This window comes from Vipera ursinii, assembly GCF_947247035.1.
Source record: "Vipera ursinii genome assembly, chromosome: 2".
Lineage (NCBI taxonomy): Eukaryota > Metazoa > Chordata > Lepidosauria > Squamata > Viperidae > Vipera > Vipera ursinii.
This window is the reverse complement of record NC_139513.1, coordinates 124,318,635-124,337,695: the sequence shown is the minus strand read 5'-3', so window position 1 is coordinate 124,337,695 and position 19,061 is coordinate 124,318,635. Positions and strand designations below refer to the sequence as shown.

General features: G+C 40.4%; 2 protein-coding genes across 2 annotated transcripts in view; one reads left to right on the top strand and one right to left on the bottom strand.

Annotated features, from left to right (window-relative positions):
* ANAPC11 (anaphase promoting complex subunit 11) overlaps positions 1-19,061 on the top strand; it is a 127,223-nt gene that overhangs the window by 39,853 nt on the left and 68,309 nt on the right. The gene's annotated exons all lie outside the window — the stretch shown is intronic.
* P4HB (prolyl 4-hydroxylase subunit beta) lies at positions 362-18,348 on the bottom strand. The gene is made up of 11 exons (XM_083353948.1): positions 18,085-18,348; positions 16,302-16,508; positions 11,705-11,838; positions 11,193-11,330; positions 8,129-8,233; positions 7,827-7,952; positions 6,517-6,717; positions 4,662-4,782; positions 4,313-4,494; positions 3,920-4,006; positions 362-1,382 (listed from the first exon to the last, which is right to left on the bottom strand). Exons 1-11 carry the CDS (start codon positions 18,242-18,244, stop codon positions 1,296-1,298), a joined length of 1,548 nt encoding a protein of 515 aa, XP_083210074.1. The 5' UTR covers positions 18,245-18,348; the 3' UTR covers positions 362-1,295.

Here is a 19,061-nt window from a genome sequence, read left to right as displayed (position 1 = left end):
TAGCCTAGACTAGAGCCATTAGTATGGATTCCTGATGTCGAAGATGCCAACTTGTGTAATGTATTGCTCTTTTTGTATTTCCTGTTTTCCAAGCACTGACTTTACCAGAGTTTGATTCAGATACATCACTAAAGTCCATGCTGTTCAAATAATAAGCATTTGCTTAAATTTGAATATCTGTACATAGTTTTCCTCTATGTAAATTGCTTCTCTGTAATGTAGGATGGTTAAAGTTTCTGTCTGGGTAGAAATTATGATGCAAACAAATGCAAGCAAAAATTCCTAAATTCAGCCTTTCCAGTCTGCCTCATTTATAGTCCTTCTTAAACTACAAATTTAAAGAAAACAGCAAGATTCAGAAGAGTATTAAAATTAATTTTTATTTGGCCAATGAGTTCCATTCCTTGAGCATCATGGATGCTTAAAATGAATTCCATTGAAACATATCATCCTCTTTGTTAATACAGACTTTCCATGGCTCTCAAGTATCCCCACAAAACTCCTACTTATCAAGTGTCCTTTTTGTTGCATTCAGAGAAGTTATTTTCCAACAGTCCCCAGAAAAACCATTTGCAAAATAATGTGTAGACAGCAAGGCTTTTGTTTCATTGCAGATGAGATAGCAACTCAAGATAGATTTCACTTTAGGTAAGGAGGCAACTGGATTCTCATTCCTCAGCAATGATTTCCTACCCTTCCAGATCTTTGAATGACAGAGATCAATTGTACAATATAAAGAGAAAATGAGACTACTCAATGAATTAAGAGGACCTACTATACCCCACTTATTACCTTTACCAGTAGCATCAATGGTCAGCCTAGTGATTTCTTCCACACTGGAATAATCCGGGGCGAGAGGGGGAAAAACAACAGTAAAGTGTAAGGAAAAAAGCTGGGACAATAACCAAGAGCCTCTGCTGGGTCGACAGCAGCTTATGTCATTTAGACAGTGTGGTTAATGTTTAAGGGTGCCTTATTCATGAAATTCCCAAGTTACTTAGGCAATGGGACATATTACTTGAATCTGCTTCTACCCAGGTCGCAATATCTAAGGAAATGTACATCATCGTTTGCAATTGAAAGAAGAGAGAAAAGAAAAAAGACCCATCAGCTTGCCAACAAGTCAGATACTTCTTCAGCACAGAATAAAACTAGATTTGTTTGATAGGTTAGAGAAATGGGTTAATTTCCCTGGATTCCCAGCCAGTCTGTCTTCTGGTTAGCATTTGTTTGCTGACTTGCTTGAGTTGGCAGCCATAGCATAGTGTCTGGGGATATGCAGATTGGACTTCTGTTTACAGTTCATCTTTTTTAGCTCCGGTTTCTTCATCCTCTTCTTCAACATCTGGTTCCACTTCTGCGTCCTCTAGATCTTCCAGATCCTATTTCAATGAAGAAAGGAGAGTTAATTTTTTTGGAGAGGCTTGCCGTCTCTAGTTAGATTCTCTAGACAATGCAGAGCTAGAGCGTTGTGAGAGCAGTTGCTCAGGATCTGCCTTTATGCTTGAGCTGTAACTAGCTCAATAAATCCTCTGCTAACAACATGCAAGACCAGGAAAATCCCATGCATTCCAAGAAGCCACATAAAACCAAACCAGTGGGCAGCAAAATGCCAAAAGCACATTGTCCACAAGCATTTCCAATACATCTGACAGAAGGGATTTCAAGGCAGTGGGGTACCGTTAGGTTTCCGACATCTTTTGTAAAGTTACAATCTTTTTAATGAATAAAAATAACACAGGGGTAATAATTTTATTACACATAATGTAACTTCCAATTTTAAAGTACCCCATGTCTCAGTTCAGATACCAAACATAACCAAACCGTCATCCTTCAGATGTTATGTGAGGTTCTGTCAATAAACAGAGGATCTCCAAACAGATATTACAGGCAGAAAAGAAAAAGGCTCAGCTTGTTGCATCGAAACTCAAGAATGTAACCCACCAGCTATGGTAAGGGAAGTAAAAACTAGATTAAAACATCTGACCCAGTCAATAATGCTGCACTATTCAAGTCTTTTATATCTTTTATATAATAATCAATAGTTAAAACATTTTAAATACTAGACAGAGTCAATTTGGAATGGTGTTTAAGACACTAGGCTAGAAGTAGGAGTCTGGGTTATATTCCCACCTCAGCCATGAAGGGCCAGCCACTTTTCCCTCAGCCATAGTAAGGAGGCAATCGCAAGTCATTCTGAAATCTTTCCAAGAAAACTACAAGGACTTGTCCAGGCAGTCGTCAGGAGTCAACAATGACTTGAAGATGCACGCACACACACACACACACACACACACACACACACACACACACAAAATCCTGTTCACAGGATGTGTTCAAAGGACTATATTAATTATAACTCCCTCATTTATTTCTTACGGGTTTTGTCAAAGAGCAACCATGACGGCTTATCTTACTTCAGCTTTCATTTACTTTACAGACCTTGAAGGTCTGACATGCAAAAATTGGTCATAAAGTTATTTCTTCGTCTCCATTTAACAGTGAACATTTAACAGTGAAGTCTATAAAATGGGGCAGAATCTAATGAGTACCTGTCACCAACTAGAATATGGTACAAAATGTTAATTCAGAAAAAAAAAAAAATGTTCACTTATGTTTGAAGCAGAGTTCCTCTGAATATATCTGAATCACAAGATTCTTCTGTATTAAAATAGAACAGAGATTGTGGTCTTTTTCACACCCAGAATTGTTTCTAATTTTGATCCTACCCGTTCTTTGTTTAGTCAAGCCATTCAGAAAAAATAAAATTGGTAGTCAGTACTTTTTGATCTATTCTAAACCACTGATCATCAGCATCTTAGATCTACTTAACTAAATAGCACTTCTAATTACTTTAAATTAAGTCTCACAAAACAAAGGTTAAGAATTATATGCCTTCAGAAATGTTGGTATCTATCAGATTAAATAAAACATAATAAATGTATAAAATTATAATAATTTATAATTTTCTGAAATTCATTGGGTCAGTTAAGTTAAACTGAAATTAAACACAGAGTAATTTGCTTTACCTTATCTAGGCACTATGCAGGAATAGTGCCCCAAAATCATACAGCAATCAAACTGTTGAACTGAGTATTTCCACATCCACTCTTTTAACATGTAACGGAGGAAAGAGCTCAAAACAGTGGATAACAAACCAAATCACGACAGGTTCCATAATAAAGGTAAAGAATATGCCCTAATGTCTGCCATCAACAATAACTATAGATACCTACATCCCCAGCCCTAGTAAGCAACTTGAAGTCACCACATAGAATCCACTATGTACAGGAATTCTATGTAAGATATGATATGCCAAGAATGAGTTGCTACATTCTCACTTGCCAATATAAATGGAAATTCCATAGCAATTCTAATTTCGTCCTTTCATATTTACCCTTTAAATAAAGCTCAAAAGTATAGCAGCATAATAGCAGAGCTAGTAGCATCTCTGTCAATGAAGCAGAGAATAGTTTTGCATGCTAAAAGCAACAACTCTGTGGTTGAAAGAAGAGGATGTCCACACCTGCTGATAGGCATTTTTCTGCCCACTGAAGATTCATCTCACGACACCTATGGGTTTGTTGGGCCAAGGCTGAGGAGAATGCAAACAATGTTTTTTTCAGCACTTTTCTGAGCACAGAAATGTTTTTATAGGCTCCTGCATTTTACATGGCCTGAGTCTACATGGAATTGCTGGTATTCTGAACACGCTTAGTGCTATCCCAGCTCATTCTGGATATAACCAGCTGTGTTTTGTTTAGAGGTTGCTATGGAACTAACATTCTCTGCTGCCACAATAAGCCATAAGTAGACTTACAGGACAGAACTGCCACTTCCTTAGGGATATGACATGTCCAGAAGATATATTAATTAAAATATATATCAGGGCAGAATATCATAATCCTAAGATACTCACATTCTCATCTACACCACCATCTTTTCCACCGCTTTCCAGGAACTTCTTAAAACCTTCCAACGTCCTGTCTCCATTGTAATCTACAACCTAGAAAACCAAGAAATAAGAATTATTACCCAGAGACAAATCTAGGATCTTGGTGGATGAAGAATTCAATTCTGAACAGCCAAAACATAAAAGAGAGGTGGTTAGAAAATTCACCACCCATACGAGTCGAAGAGGAGCCAGCCACTAGATCCCCATGAAGGCTGCAAGGAAAAAAATAAGAGCACTATCTTCCATTAAGCTATTTTTCCTCACACATCAAAGCCACACATGCACCCAAGCATACCCCAAAGCAGGCTGAGGGAACCATTTTCCCCTCTGTCAGGTTTCAATGTACAATTGACTCACCGTTCTGTCAGGACCAGCAGGGAAATACTTGAGGGTAGGGAAACTGTGAACCTTCACAGCCTCAACTTCATTCACTGTGGCATCCATCTTAGCAATAATGATGTTTTCATGGTCCTTATAAGTTTCTCCAAGTTTATCCCAAATGGGAGCTAACTGTTTGCAATGGCCACACCAAGGAGCATCTGTAAACCAAAAGATGATGATAAATTATTTTAACAGTTGTCCAGCATCCAAAACATCCCTCTCCTTTTTTAATTCGGCTGCCGAGAAACTTTCATTAACCATATATTATTTCAAACGAGATAAATGTATATGTGTACACATACATTGCTATCAATAAAATACTTACAAAATTCCACAAAGACATTCTTATTTTCATCAAAAGCCACCTCCTCAAAGTTGTTTCCAACCAGAACTTTGACAGGATGCTTGTCCCAGTCATCAGAAATCTCTTGGCTCATCAGGTGGGGCTGAAATATACAAAGGCAACATGAGAGCAACTGCATGGAATGTGTCAATAGGAAATCCCCACACCCCAAGGGCAAAGCAAGTGACAATCCAAACTATAAAAAGGCAGGCTAATATAGATTTGCTCCTTCAAGGTCACGTCCCCATCCCACGACCCAAACACATCTGAGTTCTTGCATGAAGGATGCAGATAATTCTACACAGAGTAAGGTAAAGGTAAAGGTTCCCCCGCACATGCGTGCTAGTCGTTTCCAACTCTAGGGGCCGGTGCTCATCTCCGTTTCAAAGCCGAAGAGCCAGCGCTTGTCCGAGGACGTCTCCGTGGTCATGTGGCCGGCATGACTAGACAGCGCACGGAACGCTGTTACCTTCCCACCGTAGTGGTCCCTATTTTTCTACTTGCATTTTTACATGCTTTCGAACTGCTAGGTTGGCAGAAGCTGGGACGAGTAACAGGCGCTCACTCTGTTATGTGGCACTCAGGATTCGACCCGCCAAACTGCTGACCTTCTGATCAACAAGCTCAGCGTCCTAACCCACTGAGCCACCGCGTCCCTCTACACAGAGTAGGTCTATCTATATTAAACTGTTATTGCCCAATTGACACTCTGAGGTTATAAAATATAGTTAAGTGCATAGCACATAGAAATAAAAATGGAATGATTATGATGGTCTAGCTGATTTCAAGGTAAGGTTTCTTTACAGTATACTTCAGAGATTCAGCCTTCCTCATTGTTTTGGATCTCTGTTTCCATTTTTCTTGATCACTGTCCACACTATTTAGAGCTGATGTAAGATATAGATTACAGGCAACTATGTTGGAAAAGCTCTTAAAATGACCATGTCAAAATTTTCAAGCCTTATATTTAACACAGATTAAGCATGTTTTTAAGGTTACTCTTCCATGTGTTGCTTGATCTTAAACTTCATTATGACTGCCTAATTCTAGATATATCTTTAGTTTATCTCCAGTATCTATACTTAACATAGATAGAAAACAGCTACATTTTCAGCCAAATAATTATCCCTCCATCTTGTCTTTTGAAACCGACTGCCAGAAGTCTCAATAGCACACCTAAAGCAAAAGACGCTTCATTTAGATGTCCTTCCCTATCATAAATTGGGTTTTATTGATTAAAAAACATTCTTAAACTTTTGGCTCCATTAGCAGTTCCTAATATTTTTTTCAGGCAATCAGATCCACTACATTGTTATGAACCCTCCTCGACTGGTGAAGGGAAGGGGGGGGGGGAAGTGGAAGTAAAAAGACATGACAATGAGACAGAGCAGAAGAGGTCATTCAAGGAAAGCCCTGAATAACATGTGCTGTGTAAGAAACATCGAACAGCAGCTGGATCTTGGTAACAGGCTTCCCTTTCCAGATTAAAATAGACATCCTCTAAGGAGTCATGCAACGGGACGTTCTTTCTGTCATGCTGAGAAGGTTAATTCTTGGATCTGCACCACCCATTCTAAAGCAGTTCCCAAATTCATGCAGCTCACTTTACTAGCACGGTGGGACCATAGTATATCCTCAGACCCGCTCCACTGACTCTGCCCTTTGGATTTCCCAGCAAAAGCTTTACATAGTATAATGTCAAACTACTCTGCCTTGAGAATTTAAGAGTTCGTGCCATATGAATTCTCAATTTCCCTGCCATTTGTACTACTAGGACTTCCCCACATGGCTACCTGCTCCAAAAACCCCATTAGGAAAAAGACAAACACACTATTACCTTAACTTTTCCCTCCAAGAACTTGTGGCAGAAGTCCTTGATGTTCTCTGGAGTCAGCTCATTAGATTCTGGTTTGTACTTGGTCATTTCTTCCTCCAGAGTAATAAGGCGTATGGCGGGGCATTCCTCCTTTTTGAGGCCAAAAAACTCCAAGATCCTCTGGTTGTCACTGTGGTCGCTGTCAATGTAAATGAACAAGATCTTTGGGGGGGGAGGGGGGAGGAGGGAAAACAGGACAATGGATGTATGAGAGACAAAAGCATTTGGGACAGCAGAATACCCTGAATTAAGATTTTCAAGCTCTACCCCATCTTTCTAATTCCTCTTACACTTCATACACAAATTCTAAACATTATTAGTAATCTTAAATCTGGAATAAACACCCTTGTAATCTCTAGCTGTTTTGGAGCAGAGGTCCTACAAACAGCTTGCCAATGGCCAGGCTGCCTACACCCAACACGCAGAAGCCAGAATTCTCAAATGGTCATTAAGGTGATATTATAAACAATGCAAAACAAAGCAGAATGGACTTTTACCTATAGAGGGAAAACATTCCTGTGGAAAGATTTCCTTACACAATGTCAGGCCTAGCAAGTCCTTATTTTAAATACTTTTAAAACACACTTTTTGTTGGCTTTGTCCAGATACAAACTGCAGAGGCCCTTGGTGGAGCAGTGGGCTAATGCCTCCTTAAGTAACACCAGCTGCCTGCAATTAGTGCAGGTTCGAGTCCCACCAGGCTCAAGGTTGACTCAGCCTTCCATCCTTCCGAGGTAGGTAAAATGAGGACCCAGATTGTTGGGGGCAATAAGCTGACTTTGTAATAATGCCGCTGGGGTGTGTGTGAAAGCCCTAATAAGCAGGCATATACATAGAATGAAGGCTACTGCTAAGCTTGTAAGCCGCCCTGAGTCTTCGGAGAAGGGCGGGATATAAATGGAATTAAAATAAAAATAAATAAATTTATTTTATTACAATGGGTTTATACTACTATCATAAATTCTCTTGAGATTTATATAAAGAATCAACCTTTAAAGAATAGAAGTAACGATGAGAAGCCACAGCTCACACATGCCAATTGTAATTGTGCTTTTTCGAGGGTCAGGGGACTCAGGGAAACCCCCAATAAGAGAATCTAGGCTTTAGAGGAAAACCCTGGGTTGTTGTTTTTTTTCTTGGTTCTACTTCCGCCTTTATGAGAGAGATCTTACGATTTTAATTCTTGGTGATGTGCAACCATATGAGAAATGAATGTATAATAAACTGTACAAAGGGGCAAAGTAACTATTTAGTTACTTTCTTTTATTTACCTTTCCTTTGAAGTCTTCAGCTGCTTTTTTGAAATTATCCAGTTTACCCTGGTATTCCTCAACACTCTTAGGCAAGAACAACAGGATGTGTGTTTTAATCTCTCCGCCAAAAATTTTAGGTGCAGTCTGGAAGAGAAACAGTTGCATTACTGAAGGCAATTACATTATGTGGAACCCCCAAGATTAATTATCCTGACCCCTCCCTCTAGCCTGTTGGATTCACCGCCATAGATCCAAGCTGCAGACCAAATAAATATTACATATCATCCAGAACATGTAAAACGTGTGATTTATTTCTTCACCTGTTCGGTAAATTCAATCACCAAGGGCAACTGGTTTGATTTGATGAAATTCAGTAGGTTGTCTTTTGTTATTTCCCCATCAAAATTGTTACGACCTTCATCAAACTGGAAAAATATAAGAGAATTCAGTTTACATCCAAGTAAATGGACAAAATACATAGCTAGCAAGAACTTAGTAAAACAATAAAGCAGGAGTAGATCTACCTATCTGCCATAGTGATACAGGAATATACTTCCCGTTCCGAAAGCATTCATTGAGGTTTCCAAACTACGTGACGCTGCAAACATATGTGCAGTGGAAGGTGGCAGAATACAACTGCCGAAAGCTTGAGGAAGGGACAAGGGCAATATAATAGTGTGTGCTTCCTTCATCTTTGCTCGGCCAAATTATGCAGTAAACGTGAAAGTGCCCAATAATTCACTGCGCTGGCAGAGGATTATTTTAAAATTGTAAACAGTATACAGATATTGAAAAGCTCCAACCCCCTAACTCATTTACAAACCTATGGTAGCACATTTCACATTGCAAGCGAGACACAAAATGCTGAATGCCCAGGGTAGAAACTCAACCCAAGTTCTCATCTTACCACCTAAGTGCATTCAAGCAGCAAGCCAAGGGAAACTTGGGCACCTTCAGAAGCCAGATTCTCAACGTAATATTTCTGAAAATGGTCTGTCCATCCCATCATTCTTCCTGATATTTTTTTTAAAAAGGTAACTGAAAAATATTTTAGATCTCAGTACCTTAGATGTTTGATACTCCTGTTTTAGAAAAGGTGAAATTATAGGGCTTGTTTGAATTGGACAAATGTCTCCAATCCAAAGAGCCATTAAGAGGCAGAATTGTACACTATTAAGTCCCTAAACAGGGAACAGCTTATTCAGAGACAATGCACCCCTGCGGGGCTATTGTTGCCTACAAAGGAACAGATGTAGAGCTCTAGCATCAGGAAGACTCTTATTGCAGAGTAACAACCACGACTGACCTTTTTTCTCAGAACCTTTCCTGCCAATTGTGAGGGGAAGAGGATTACAACCTTATTAGGGGATAGATGTTTTCCCTTCAAAGGCTGGAAGATTCTGCTTTTATTTCCCCTAGAGTCAAGGTTTGCATACCCCCGTATGATTATATAAACTCTAAAAACAGGGATGAGGAATCAAGAGATTTGAACATGAATAAGCAAGGAGGCCTTCCCCAACTTGGTGTTGTTCTGAAGTATTACACTAAAACTCCCAGGGTATAAAACCACTGGCCACCTCTTTGAGATGCATTTCAACACGCTGGGAGAGGACCAGGCTGAAGAAGAATGGAGCATTTTACAATTATGATGATTTTAAAAATATGAATTGGGAATAATTTCATTTTGGTTCCTAGTCTCTACTAGTCCTACTGATTCTCTACCGAGAGGGAAATGTTATTTTGCAATTAACCCATGACAGAAAAAAAATGCCATGTAACTGAAGAATCTGTAACCATTACAGCGGGACGTGGCAAAAAGATTTTTAGAGCCATTATAATCAAGCTTCTTCACAAAGGTTTTGCTGAAGCCTTATTAATTTCAAACCACTTGGACTCAAAATGGAAGAATTTGGTGGCATATACATTTAGTGAATTAATAAACGAAGTCAACAGGCAAAACAGATTATGCAAAAATTTGTCCAATAAGTGCTGTGACCAGCAGGACTTTTGCTTATTTTTAAAGCAGTGGGAAACTGGTACCTGAATGATATTTGTCTCACTATTGACAGGCTGAAAACTGTTAAAAAAATCAAGGACTGATAAGGAGATTAGATTGAACTCTTTAAAACATATAACTTCCAGCTGCCAAGATGAATGTAAGAAACGGCCCAATACTTGCATACAAAACTTCCAATATTTTATTTTCAATAACATAACCAACTTTTATTTAGCCTTATGTCATTGGAGAAAGGCAAACATCCAAATGAAGTCTCCCTGCTGTATTAGAGAGTAAAGGTGAAGACTGAGAAGAAACAGTAATTTAACTAATCTAAGCCAGCCATAAATATAACTTTTCCTCTTATCTGCATTTTATGCTTAATGCTTAGAAGCACTCTTAAACCTCAAACCACAAATGAGGAATAAGACATTGAATAAGCACGTGGGCTTTGAGATTGAGTAGACTAATTAGCTTGCCGGTTGAGCTCCGGACGGCCCCCGACCTCCGCTCCTTCCGGCGGGATCTAAAAACTTATTTATTTGAGCAATCCGGCCTGGTCTGATGGGTTTGGGGTTGGGTTTTTAATATGGTTTTAACTATTGTATAGATCGGGCATAAATTATTTAATTGTTTAACTTTTGTACTTTGCTTTTTAATATTTATTGCCCTGTACACCGCCCTGAGTCCTTCGGGAGAAGGGCGGTATAAAAATTTAATAAATATAATATAAATATATAATTACTGCTAGACTAATTAGATTAACAATAATCCAAGTAATCTAAGTCAATCATAAACATAGCTTCTCCTCTCTCTGTATTCTATGCTTAGTGTTTAAAAGTATTGTTAAACTTCAAACAGGTATCACAGATGTGACGATTGATAAGCATGCTGGGCACCTGAAAGAAAAAAACGTGTCTGAAGCATTGGATTTTGTCCATAGTTTATACGTTTATATTTCTCTACTATACATTTGGCTCCTGTTTAATAACATTTATTGAGAATGGAAACTGTCATTAAGTGACACAGTTGTAAAGGTTGTAGCTAGGTTGTATAGCTACAGCAGTTCTGACAAGCCTGGTCACCCTTGTTAAATGGGAACTATGCCAGTCAAGTGAATAATATCATGTGACCATAACTTCCAACTTGCTTACAGCTTTCCTATTGACTTTGATTGTAGAAAGCCGAGAGGAAAGATAATAAATTGTGATCATGTGACTATGGGACATTGTGACAGCTGTAAGTACGAGTTGTGGTAACTACTACCTGAAACACCTACGCCTTGGATGAAACATACTAAAATAGAAAAAAACCCATTAATTTCAGAGTGCCACCAGGCAGACTAACACACCAACCAATCAGGATTTCTTTTTCTCATAGCCACTCACCTTCTTAAAAAGAGCAACTCCATCTTTTTTCAGCTGATACTTGGCAAATATATCACTTTTGGAAGTAATCCCAAAAGGAATGTCGTCGATGGCCTCTGCTGCCAACAGAAACTCTTTGGCCATGTCAGATTCTACATCCTACATTTAAAACAAACAAATAAAAAACCCTGCGTCATTATTTCCATTATGGTTGCCCATTATTTCAAGATTTAGTGCATACTGCAAATCCTATCGTCTCAAAATTACAAGCAGCCAAAAAAGTAGTAGTTAGGCACCACATTTTCCCCTATTAAAGCAAACAAGCTTACAAGAAAACCTAAGTAGAAGCAACCACTGCATGTGCAGACTTGACAAGAGGCCAAAATCCAAGTTGTTTACTGCCTAATAGCTCTGCAATTGATTAGTTTGTATTTCTGTTAAACTGATGACCAGGCCATTCTCCTCCTCCATCCCAGGAATTCTGCCGTGTCTTTAAAAAATCCTTCACCTTAATTTATGAATGGAAAAAATACCTTAAAGAATCCAATCACAGCAACTTCATTGGATTCCACTAGCTCCTCCGCAGCAGCTACATCTGCCAGGGTAGTGGCTGCAGGTCCTGTGCGTTTCTTTAACCAATTTAGAATGTCATCTGCTTCTCTGCCAGCTAGATTAGAGGAAAAACTTAACTTATCAGGCATCGTACTTTCTTTTGTCTTTTAAGACTATATAAATAATAAAGCTTCACTCCCAAGGCTAACAAGCTGATTTCTACTTGTGTGCAATCTTCACTTATCTTAAACCAAATCCTAAGCAGGCTAAAACAGAAACAATTAAAGTTTCTATACTAGGGTACTGTAACATCAACTGATTACTATAGTTGCGGCAGAATCCTTATTATTGAAACATTTAAAGTGGAATAGTGCCACTTTTTTAAAGGAAGATAAGAATTAGGAGATACTATGGAGAAAACACTTCATCTACTTTCTCGACTCAATAAGAATAGCACAGTAGCAACTTTATCATTAAACAAGCTAGAAGACTGGACACTGTCCCAGCTATTGAGGCATGGGGTTGTCTGTCTAGTAGGTACTACTACCACCATTTGATGCTACCTTGTCTTGTTTGCGATGGGCATTCTACCTGAGATTGGGAGTGCTCTTCCTCATTGATATGACCAAATCTTTGAAAACTAGCAAGGAACATCCATTCAAGTTTAGGACGAAATAGGAGGAAAAAGGTGTGTTAGATATGTTAGCTACATTGACTTACTTGTACAAATAATAAAGGTGGGATATTAAAAAATATATATCATTTTTAAAGTGCTGGAATATAGTAAAACCCATATGCCAAGTCTGGATCAGAATTTCTGCCCATTTTTTGGGGGGAGACAACAAAGCAAAACAAAAACCCCTACATCCAGCTAGTCACTGGGGCACTTGGAGCTTGAGAACATCCAGGACCCCACAGTTCAACCCTGAGCTACAAATACTCCCTCCCTTCAATCACTGGTCTGCGATACGACTTGTCAGCTCAACCTTCACTCCCCTCCTCCAGGTGGCTTCTGGCCACCAATGTGCTTCGTTCTCGATCATTCTATGTGCAGTCTGACCTAAAGCCAAAATTGGGTGGAACAACTAGGTTCTTATTTTCTACACCATTTCCTATCTATTCCCCCTTAACAATCTATTCTTAACATGTGTGCAAGCATCAACCACTCTACTTCTCCCAAAAGCATTGGGTTGGTATCTGTACTCTACAGCAGAAACAAAAATCTACATGGAGAATGCAACGCAGAAGAAAACTAAAATGTGTTCTCTATCCTCACTGCAGGGCTTAGAAGATTTAACCACAGGAAGGAAGATTCCAGTGCAGTGCTAGGAAAAACATGCAATCATTAAGGGTAACAGGCAAACAAATCACCTGGAAAGTGGGTTCTCCAGCACTAGATGTGTTTAAGCAAAGGCTGGACACCCTCTAGTGGGAATACTTTGATTTGTATTCCTGCACTGAGGACATGGTGACTAAAAGAGCTCCTTTTCAAATGTCAGGATTCTGAGATTTTAAGGATTGTCCCACCAATGCATGGATATAAAATGCATCAGGCCAACACTCTTATTTCAGTTAGTGCAACCTTGCAGTCAAAATCAGGTGCATGTACACATGAATCTACAACGAAATCATAAATTATATGTCAAGCAATGACTGGCTTTGTCTTACTGTCTTGTGGAACTGCAGTTTGTAAATGACTCGCAGTGATGTGCCAACACTGTATACCACAGTAGCAGGAAATAAAGTTTTCCCCGGATGGTTTGTTTGTGCTATACTTTCAATTCAGACCTTGACAGCCAAAAATATGACAGCTTTCATAACTGGAAGCATCTTCAAACAGTAAGAGGTGCCTTGTTCTTAACTTCACAGAAGGAATAGCAATTATATCCAGTCTTTCTGCATTTCATAAGCTCATTTACACCATTCCAGTTCCAAGCTGAAAAAGCAAGCTCAAAGCCCAAAGCAAGGCAAGCTCAAATTATTGTTCATATTGTTAAAGTTATGACATTTCTTTTGTCTAGTACTCTTAGAACAGCTCAGAAAAATAGGTGATCAAACTCCCTACAGCCTTCTCCTCCCTTTACAGTTGTAATGTGTGCTTGTATCACACCTACAGTAATGATTCACAACTATCAGTATTCCACAAGATTTATGAAAGTAATACAAAGTTGAGATTAATTTATTTACCAGGCTTGCAACACCTGTAAAAATGTCAACATAGAAATACTTTATTTATAGATAGTCCTCAACAGTTTGCTTAGTGACTATTCAAAGTTACAACAGCACTGAAAAAAGCAACTTATGACCCATTTTTCATATTTACAACCGTTGTAGCATCCCCATGGTTACATGATCAAAATTCAGGTGCTTCGCAACTAAGTTATGACGGTTGCAGTATCCCAGAGTCATGTGATCCATCTTTTGCTACCTTCTGACAAGCAAAGTCAATGGGGAAGCCACATTCAGTAAACAACCATTTTACTAATTTAATTTAATTTAATTTAATTTAATTAATTTATTGAGATTTATATACCGCCCTTCTCCCAAAGGGACTCAGGGCGGTTTACAGGGCATAAATATAAATAACAATATAAACATTACAAACATTAAAAAACAATTAAATCAGTGCCCAAGTTAAAACAAAAATAAAACAAGCCAATAAAAACCCATGTACCCCCATCAGGCTAGACCCGCTAGTTCAAATAAATGGGTCTTCAACCCGCGACGGAAGGATCGGAGGTCTGATGTCGTCCGGAGCTCCACCGGCAGTTGGTTCCACAAAGCCGGGGCACCCACAGAGAAGGCCCTCCCCCTGGGGGCCACCAGTCGACACTCCCTGACAGGAGGCACCCTGAGGAGGCCCTCTCTGTGGGCGCGCACAGGGCGGAGGGGAGTCGACGCCGGCAGCAGGTGGTCCTCGAGGTATCGCGGACCCATGCCATGTAGGGACTTAAAGATCATAACCAAAACCTTGAACCTTACCCGGAAGACAACCGGTAACCAATGTAGCTCACGGAGCAAAGGTGTAACATGGGAGTACCGGGAAACTCCCAAGACAACTCTCGCGGCCGCATTCTGTACCAGTTGGAGCCTCCGAGTAGTCTTCAAGGGAAGTCCCATGTAGAGAGCATTACAGTAGTCTAGGCGAGAGGTCACGAGCGCATGAGTAACCGTACATAAGGCCTCCCGGTCCAGATAGGGCCGCAACTGGCGCACCAGGCGAACCTGGGCAAAAGCCCCCCTAGTCACGGCCACTATGTGATCCTCCAAAGTGAGTCGTGAATCTAGGAGGACTCCCAAGTTGCGAGCCCTATCCACAGGGGGTAAAAGTTCACCCCCCATAGAAAGAGATGGAACATCCCAAGTGTCCCGGGGAGACGGAATGCACAGCCACTCAGTCTTGTCAGGGTTGAGTTGAAGTCTGTTCCTCCCCATCCAGACCCGAACCGCCTCCAGGCAACGGGACATCACAGCGAGGGCATCACTGGGGTGGTTTGGGGTCGAAATAAAAAGTTGGGTATCATCAGCATAATTTCAGTGATTCACTTAACAACAGTGGCAAGAAAGGTTATAAAATGGGGCAAAATTCAGCTAACAAATGTCTCACTTAACAGAAAACTTGGGCTCAATTGTGGTTGTAAATCGAGTACAGGTGACCTGAATTTTAAACATTCCTGTGCTCTTTTAAACAATATGTCTTGCTGTTTCAAATGATTTAATCTCGTTCAAGTCAGTCAGGGTTGGTTGACAATTGGAACAGCATATAATATAACTCTAGTTAAATGAATACAGTATTTGCTGCCTATAAGACCCAAAATTCAAAACCTGTATTCTTTTCAGAGGCCTATTAAATTCAACAGCAGATCACACTGCAATATAGTTAAGTGTAACAGATAACATCTTTCAGGCATGTCACCATCACATTCAACAGGGAGACTTACTAACTAAGTGTAATTATACATAAAGGACTATGCTTTAATTACACAAAGCCAAAAAAGATAAAACATTTTAAAGCAAAACTCTGTTATGTTGTCAATAGCAACCCAGCTTGTTAACGCAGCAGAAATATAACAAGAGGCCCAATACAGCTGCATAAGTACCCTACAGCAATCTACAAGAGATAGTAATTATAGACATACTCATGGTAAAAATGACTAATTGGCAAAATATTTGACAGCTTAACATGCAAGGACAAAGGGCATAAAAATTACCAGTAGCATGTTTTTGATGGGGCATTCTGATTAAAGTCTGATATGAAAAAAACTAAAAGCAAATATTTTACCGTTTCAAACTATAGCACTAATTCTTCAGATTCAATAATAAATATGTTCTTTGGAATAAACAGAATATCTACAACTCTTTATACTTGATGTTTCTTTTCCCAGGAGTGAGCTAAAGATCCTGGAAAAAGACGCACCCTTTCCCTTCAAATCTAAATCACTCCACAGCCTTTCTGATGTAACAAATGTTTATTAGTTGTTCTCCTGTAAAAAAACCCAGTTAATCTTTGGTTCTATTGTCCAGTGTTAGTTTTCTAAGGAAAATTACAATTCTTTAACAGCTTCACAGTGCTCTCACCTGTGTATTCTTTGGGAGAAGATTTGTCTCCATTCTTGAAGAATTTGATAGTTGGATAACCTCGAACACCAAATTGTTGGGCGAGTTCTGATTCTTCTGTAGCATCTACCTTAGCCAATCTGATTTCAGAGTTTTCAGACAACAATTTTGCTGCTGCTTTCACATATTCAGGTGCCAGAGCTTTACAGTGACCACACCATGGTGCATCTGTGGAAAAAAAACTGAACATCTAGAAAACACAGCATCAAATGAATTGTGTATTTTCTACCGATACCTTCCATTCATAAAAATGCCACTAGCATTGCAAAACATTTCTCAAGAATTATCCTCCAATAGAATTATAACAGAAATTTTATTCAAAACATTTCACCTTTAATTTATAATACTATCTATAAACTTATCTAGCTAGCCCCATGAATTTTCACAGTAAAAGTGCATTATTCTCCTACAAGAAAATTTCACTTTAAAAAGTGCCTAAAAATGTTTGAGGTACATCATTCAGCTTTAGAATGGCACAATAGACCCTTAATAAAAAAATTGCTTGGTACAGCTCTCACCTTATAAGCAATTCCTGCATTAGTGCAAAGCATCTGTGCCAAAAATTACTCCAGAAATCCTTGACTGTGACAAATATTTGATAAAACTACTAGGCTTTTAACACTGTATTTAAAAGTTAATGCCGAGAGAGAAAAAGTAGACTGCTTTAACTTTCCTTTCAAAGCTGAGCAGCAGAAAGTGAAACTATTTTATTAAGGAAATTAGCAGGAATATTTTAGGAATTGCACCATCCCTCATGCCTTCCACGTGTGGAGAGTCACGTCTCACAAAAATTTAAGACGTGTACGTAGAGCAGGAAAAAAAAAGGGGGGGGCAGTTTTCTTACAACTAAGGCAGTATTTTAGAAAAAGTTTGGTACCTTTCTGGATTACTTGAAGCCAGAATTTACAAGTCTCTTGATAAAAGGTACTCCCCCGTTGTACAATATTTCGCTCTATTATTATTATTATTATTATTATTATTATTATTATTATTATTATTATTATTATTATTTAAAAAAAATGTCTATCCGTGAATAGCATAGAGCAGAGGTCCCCAACCTTGGCAACTTCCTTCCTCTGTACACCGCCCCGAGTCCCTCGGGAGAAGGGCGGTTTATAAAAACTAATAAATAAAATAAATAAATAAATAAATAAACTTTAAGACTTGTGGACTTCAACTCCCAGAATTCCTCAGCCAGCCAAGCTGGCTGAGGAATTCTGGGAGTTGAAGTCCACAAGTCTTAAAGTTGCCAAGGTTGGAGACCCCTGGGCATAGAGGATCTGCGGGGAACACACAACTACCCCGGGCCCGCCTGACACTTTATCCAACGCCTTCATTTAAGCCGCAACAACACACCCCTCTTTCGAGACGCGGTGCAATTTCCTCATTATTTCGCGCAGGAGGCCTGGCTATTTCGTCGGGTCCGGAAAGCAACATTTATCATTTTACGCTGGGCTTTCCTGCACAGCTTTTGTTACGTCGCCCAGAGCCAAGGATGCCGGGATATTTTGCAAGCTAAAACACTCCGCCGGCGCCCGGGCTAGTGACAAGCCAGAATCAGCGCAAATCCTGTCGCAGCTGATGGTGGCCGAGAGTCGCTCCGTGTCGGAAGCGAAGGCCCGCGGAAAGCCTCCAGGGGCCGCGTCCAGGAGAGGCAGAGGGTCGCCGCCTACGGCCGCACCACAAAGCCGCGGAAGGCTGGCCGAGGGACCCCGCGCGTCCCGCCCGCCCTTTCTCCACTCACAGAACTCCACCAGAATATTCGGGTATTGCTCCAGCGCCTGGTCGAAGTTGGCCGCCTTCAGCACCAGCACGCCCTCCTCTTCCTCGATGTCGGCGGCCAGGCAGAGCTGACCCAGCCACAGCAAACACAGCACCGGAGCGAAAAAACGGAGGAGCTTCATGGCAGCAACGAAGGCGGGACGGCGGCGGCGGCAGCGACGGGATCTCCAGGCGAAGAGACTGAGCAACAAAAAAGCAACGCTAAAAAGAACCGTCGAACCCCGCCTCCCATTTATAATCCCGCCCTTGCCCCCGCCGAGGCTACCGCCTATTGGCCACTTCCGGCCTCCTCCAAGTCACCGCTCGTTGAATGGGCGCCAAGCCCGGGGCCGCCCTCATTTGTTGATTGGTCGCTGAGAAACTCAACGTCATCTTTCCTTCCCCCCCTCCGAACAACCCGGAGAGTTTTTTCTGCGTTCCGTCAACTAGGATTGGTTGGTCAGACTTCTTGGTGGGCTGCGATTGGATAACAGCGCCGTTCTCGTTCAGTGGTCCAGCCGCCTTTGATTGGTTGCTCGGCGAAAGCTTAAACAAGAGTCTAGCACTTCCTCCATTACATTTCACCTCTCGCCTTTGGAACGTGGCATCTAGGAAGCCTGCCCGTTTTGTAATGCGCATGCGCATTGGAGAGGGCTCGTTCGTGTTTGATTCTGACTGGGCCGCGTTTTATAAGACACCCGGAATAATAAGCGACAAGTATTTCCGGTCAGAAGAAATCAAACACATGTAGGCGTTTTCTGTTTGAGATATCGTTGGTGGGGGAGAAGAGAGGAAAATAGTGGTGGGAAATATGAAATGTGTGGATGAATCTGTGTAGCACGTCAAATTGCCTCTAAAGAATGGGTGAGATAATGTATGAGTGGGAACTGGGCTGATTGCAAAATGACTGGTGGGAGGGCCGAGGATACTTAGTAATGCACTTGCCTGGGACAAGGAATG

What these genes read in the sequence shown, in the direction of transcription:
- P4HB (XM_083353948.1), bottom strand. Translation starts at nt 18,244, where the DNA reads ATGAAGCTCCTCCGTTTTTTCGCTCCGGTGCTGTGTTTGCTGTGGCTG. An exon ending in TCTTGGAGGGAAAAGTTAAG is followed by an intron (nt 4,783 to 6,516) that starts GTAATAGTGTGT and finishes TGTATATTTCAG; the next exon opens with CCCCACCTGATGAGCCAAGA. An exon ending in CTGCTGGTCCTGACAGAACG is followed by an intron (nt 4,007 to 4,312) that starts GTGAGTCAATTG and finishes TTGGTTTTCTAG; the next exon opens with GTTGTAGATTACAATGGAGA.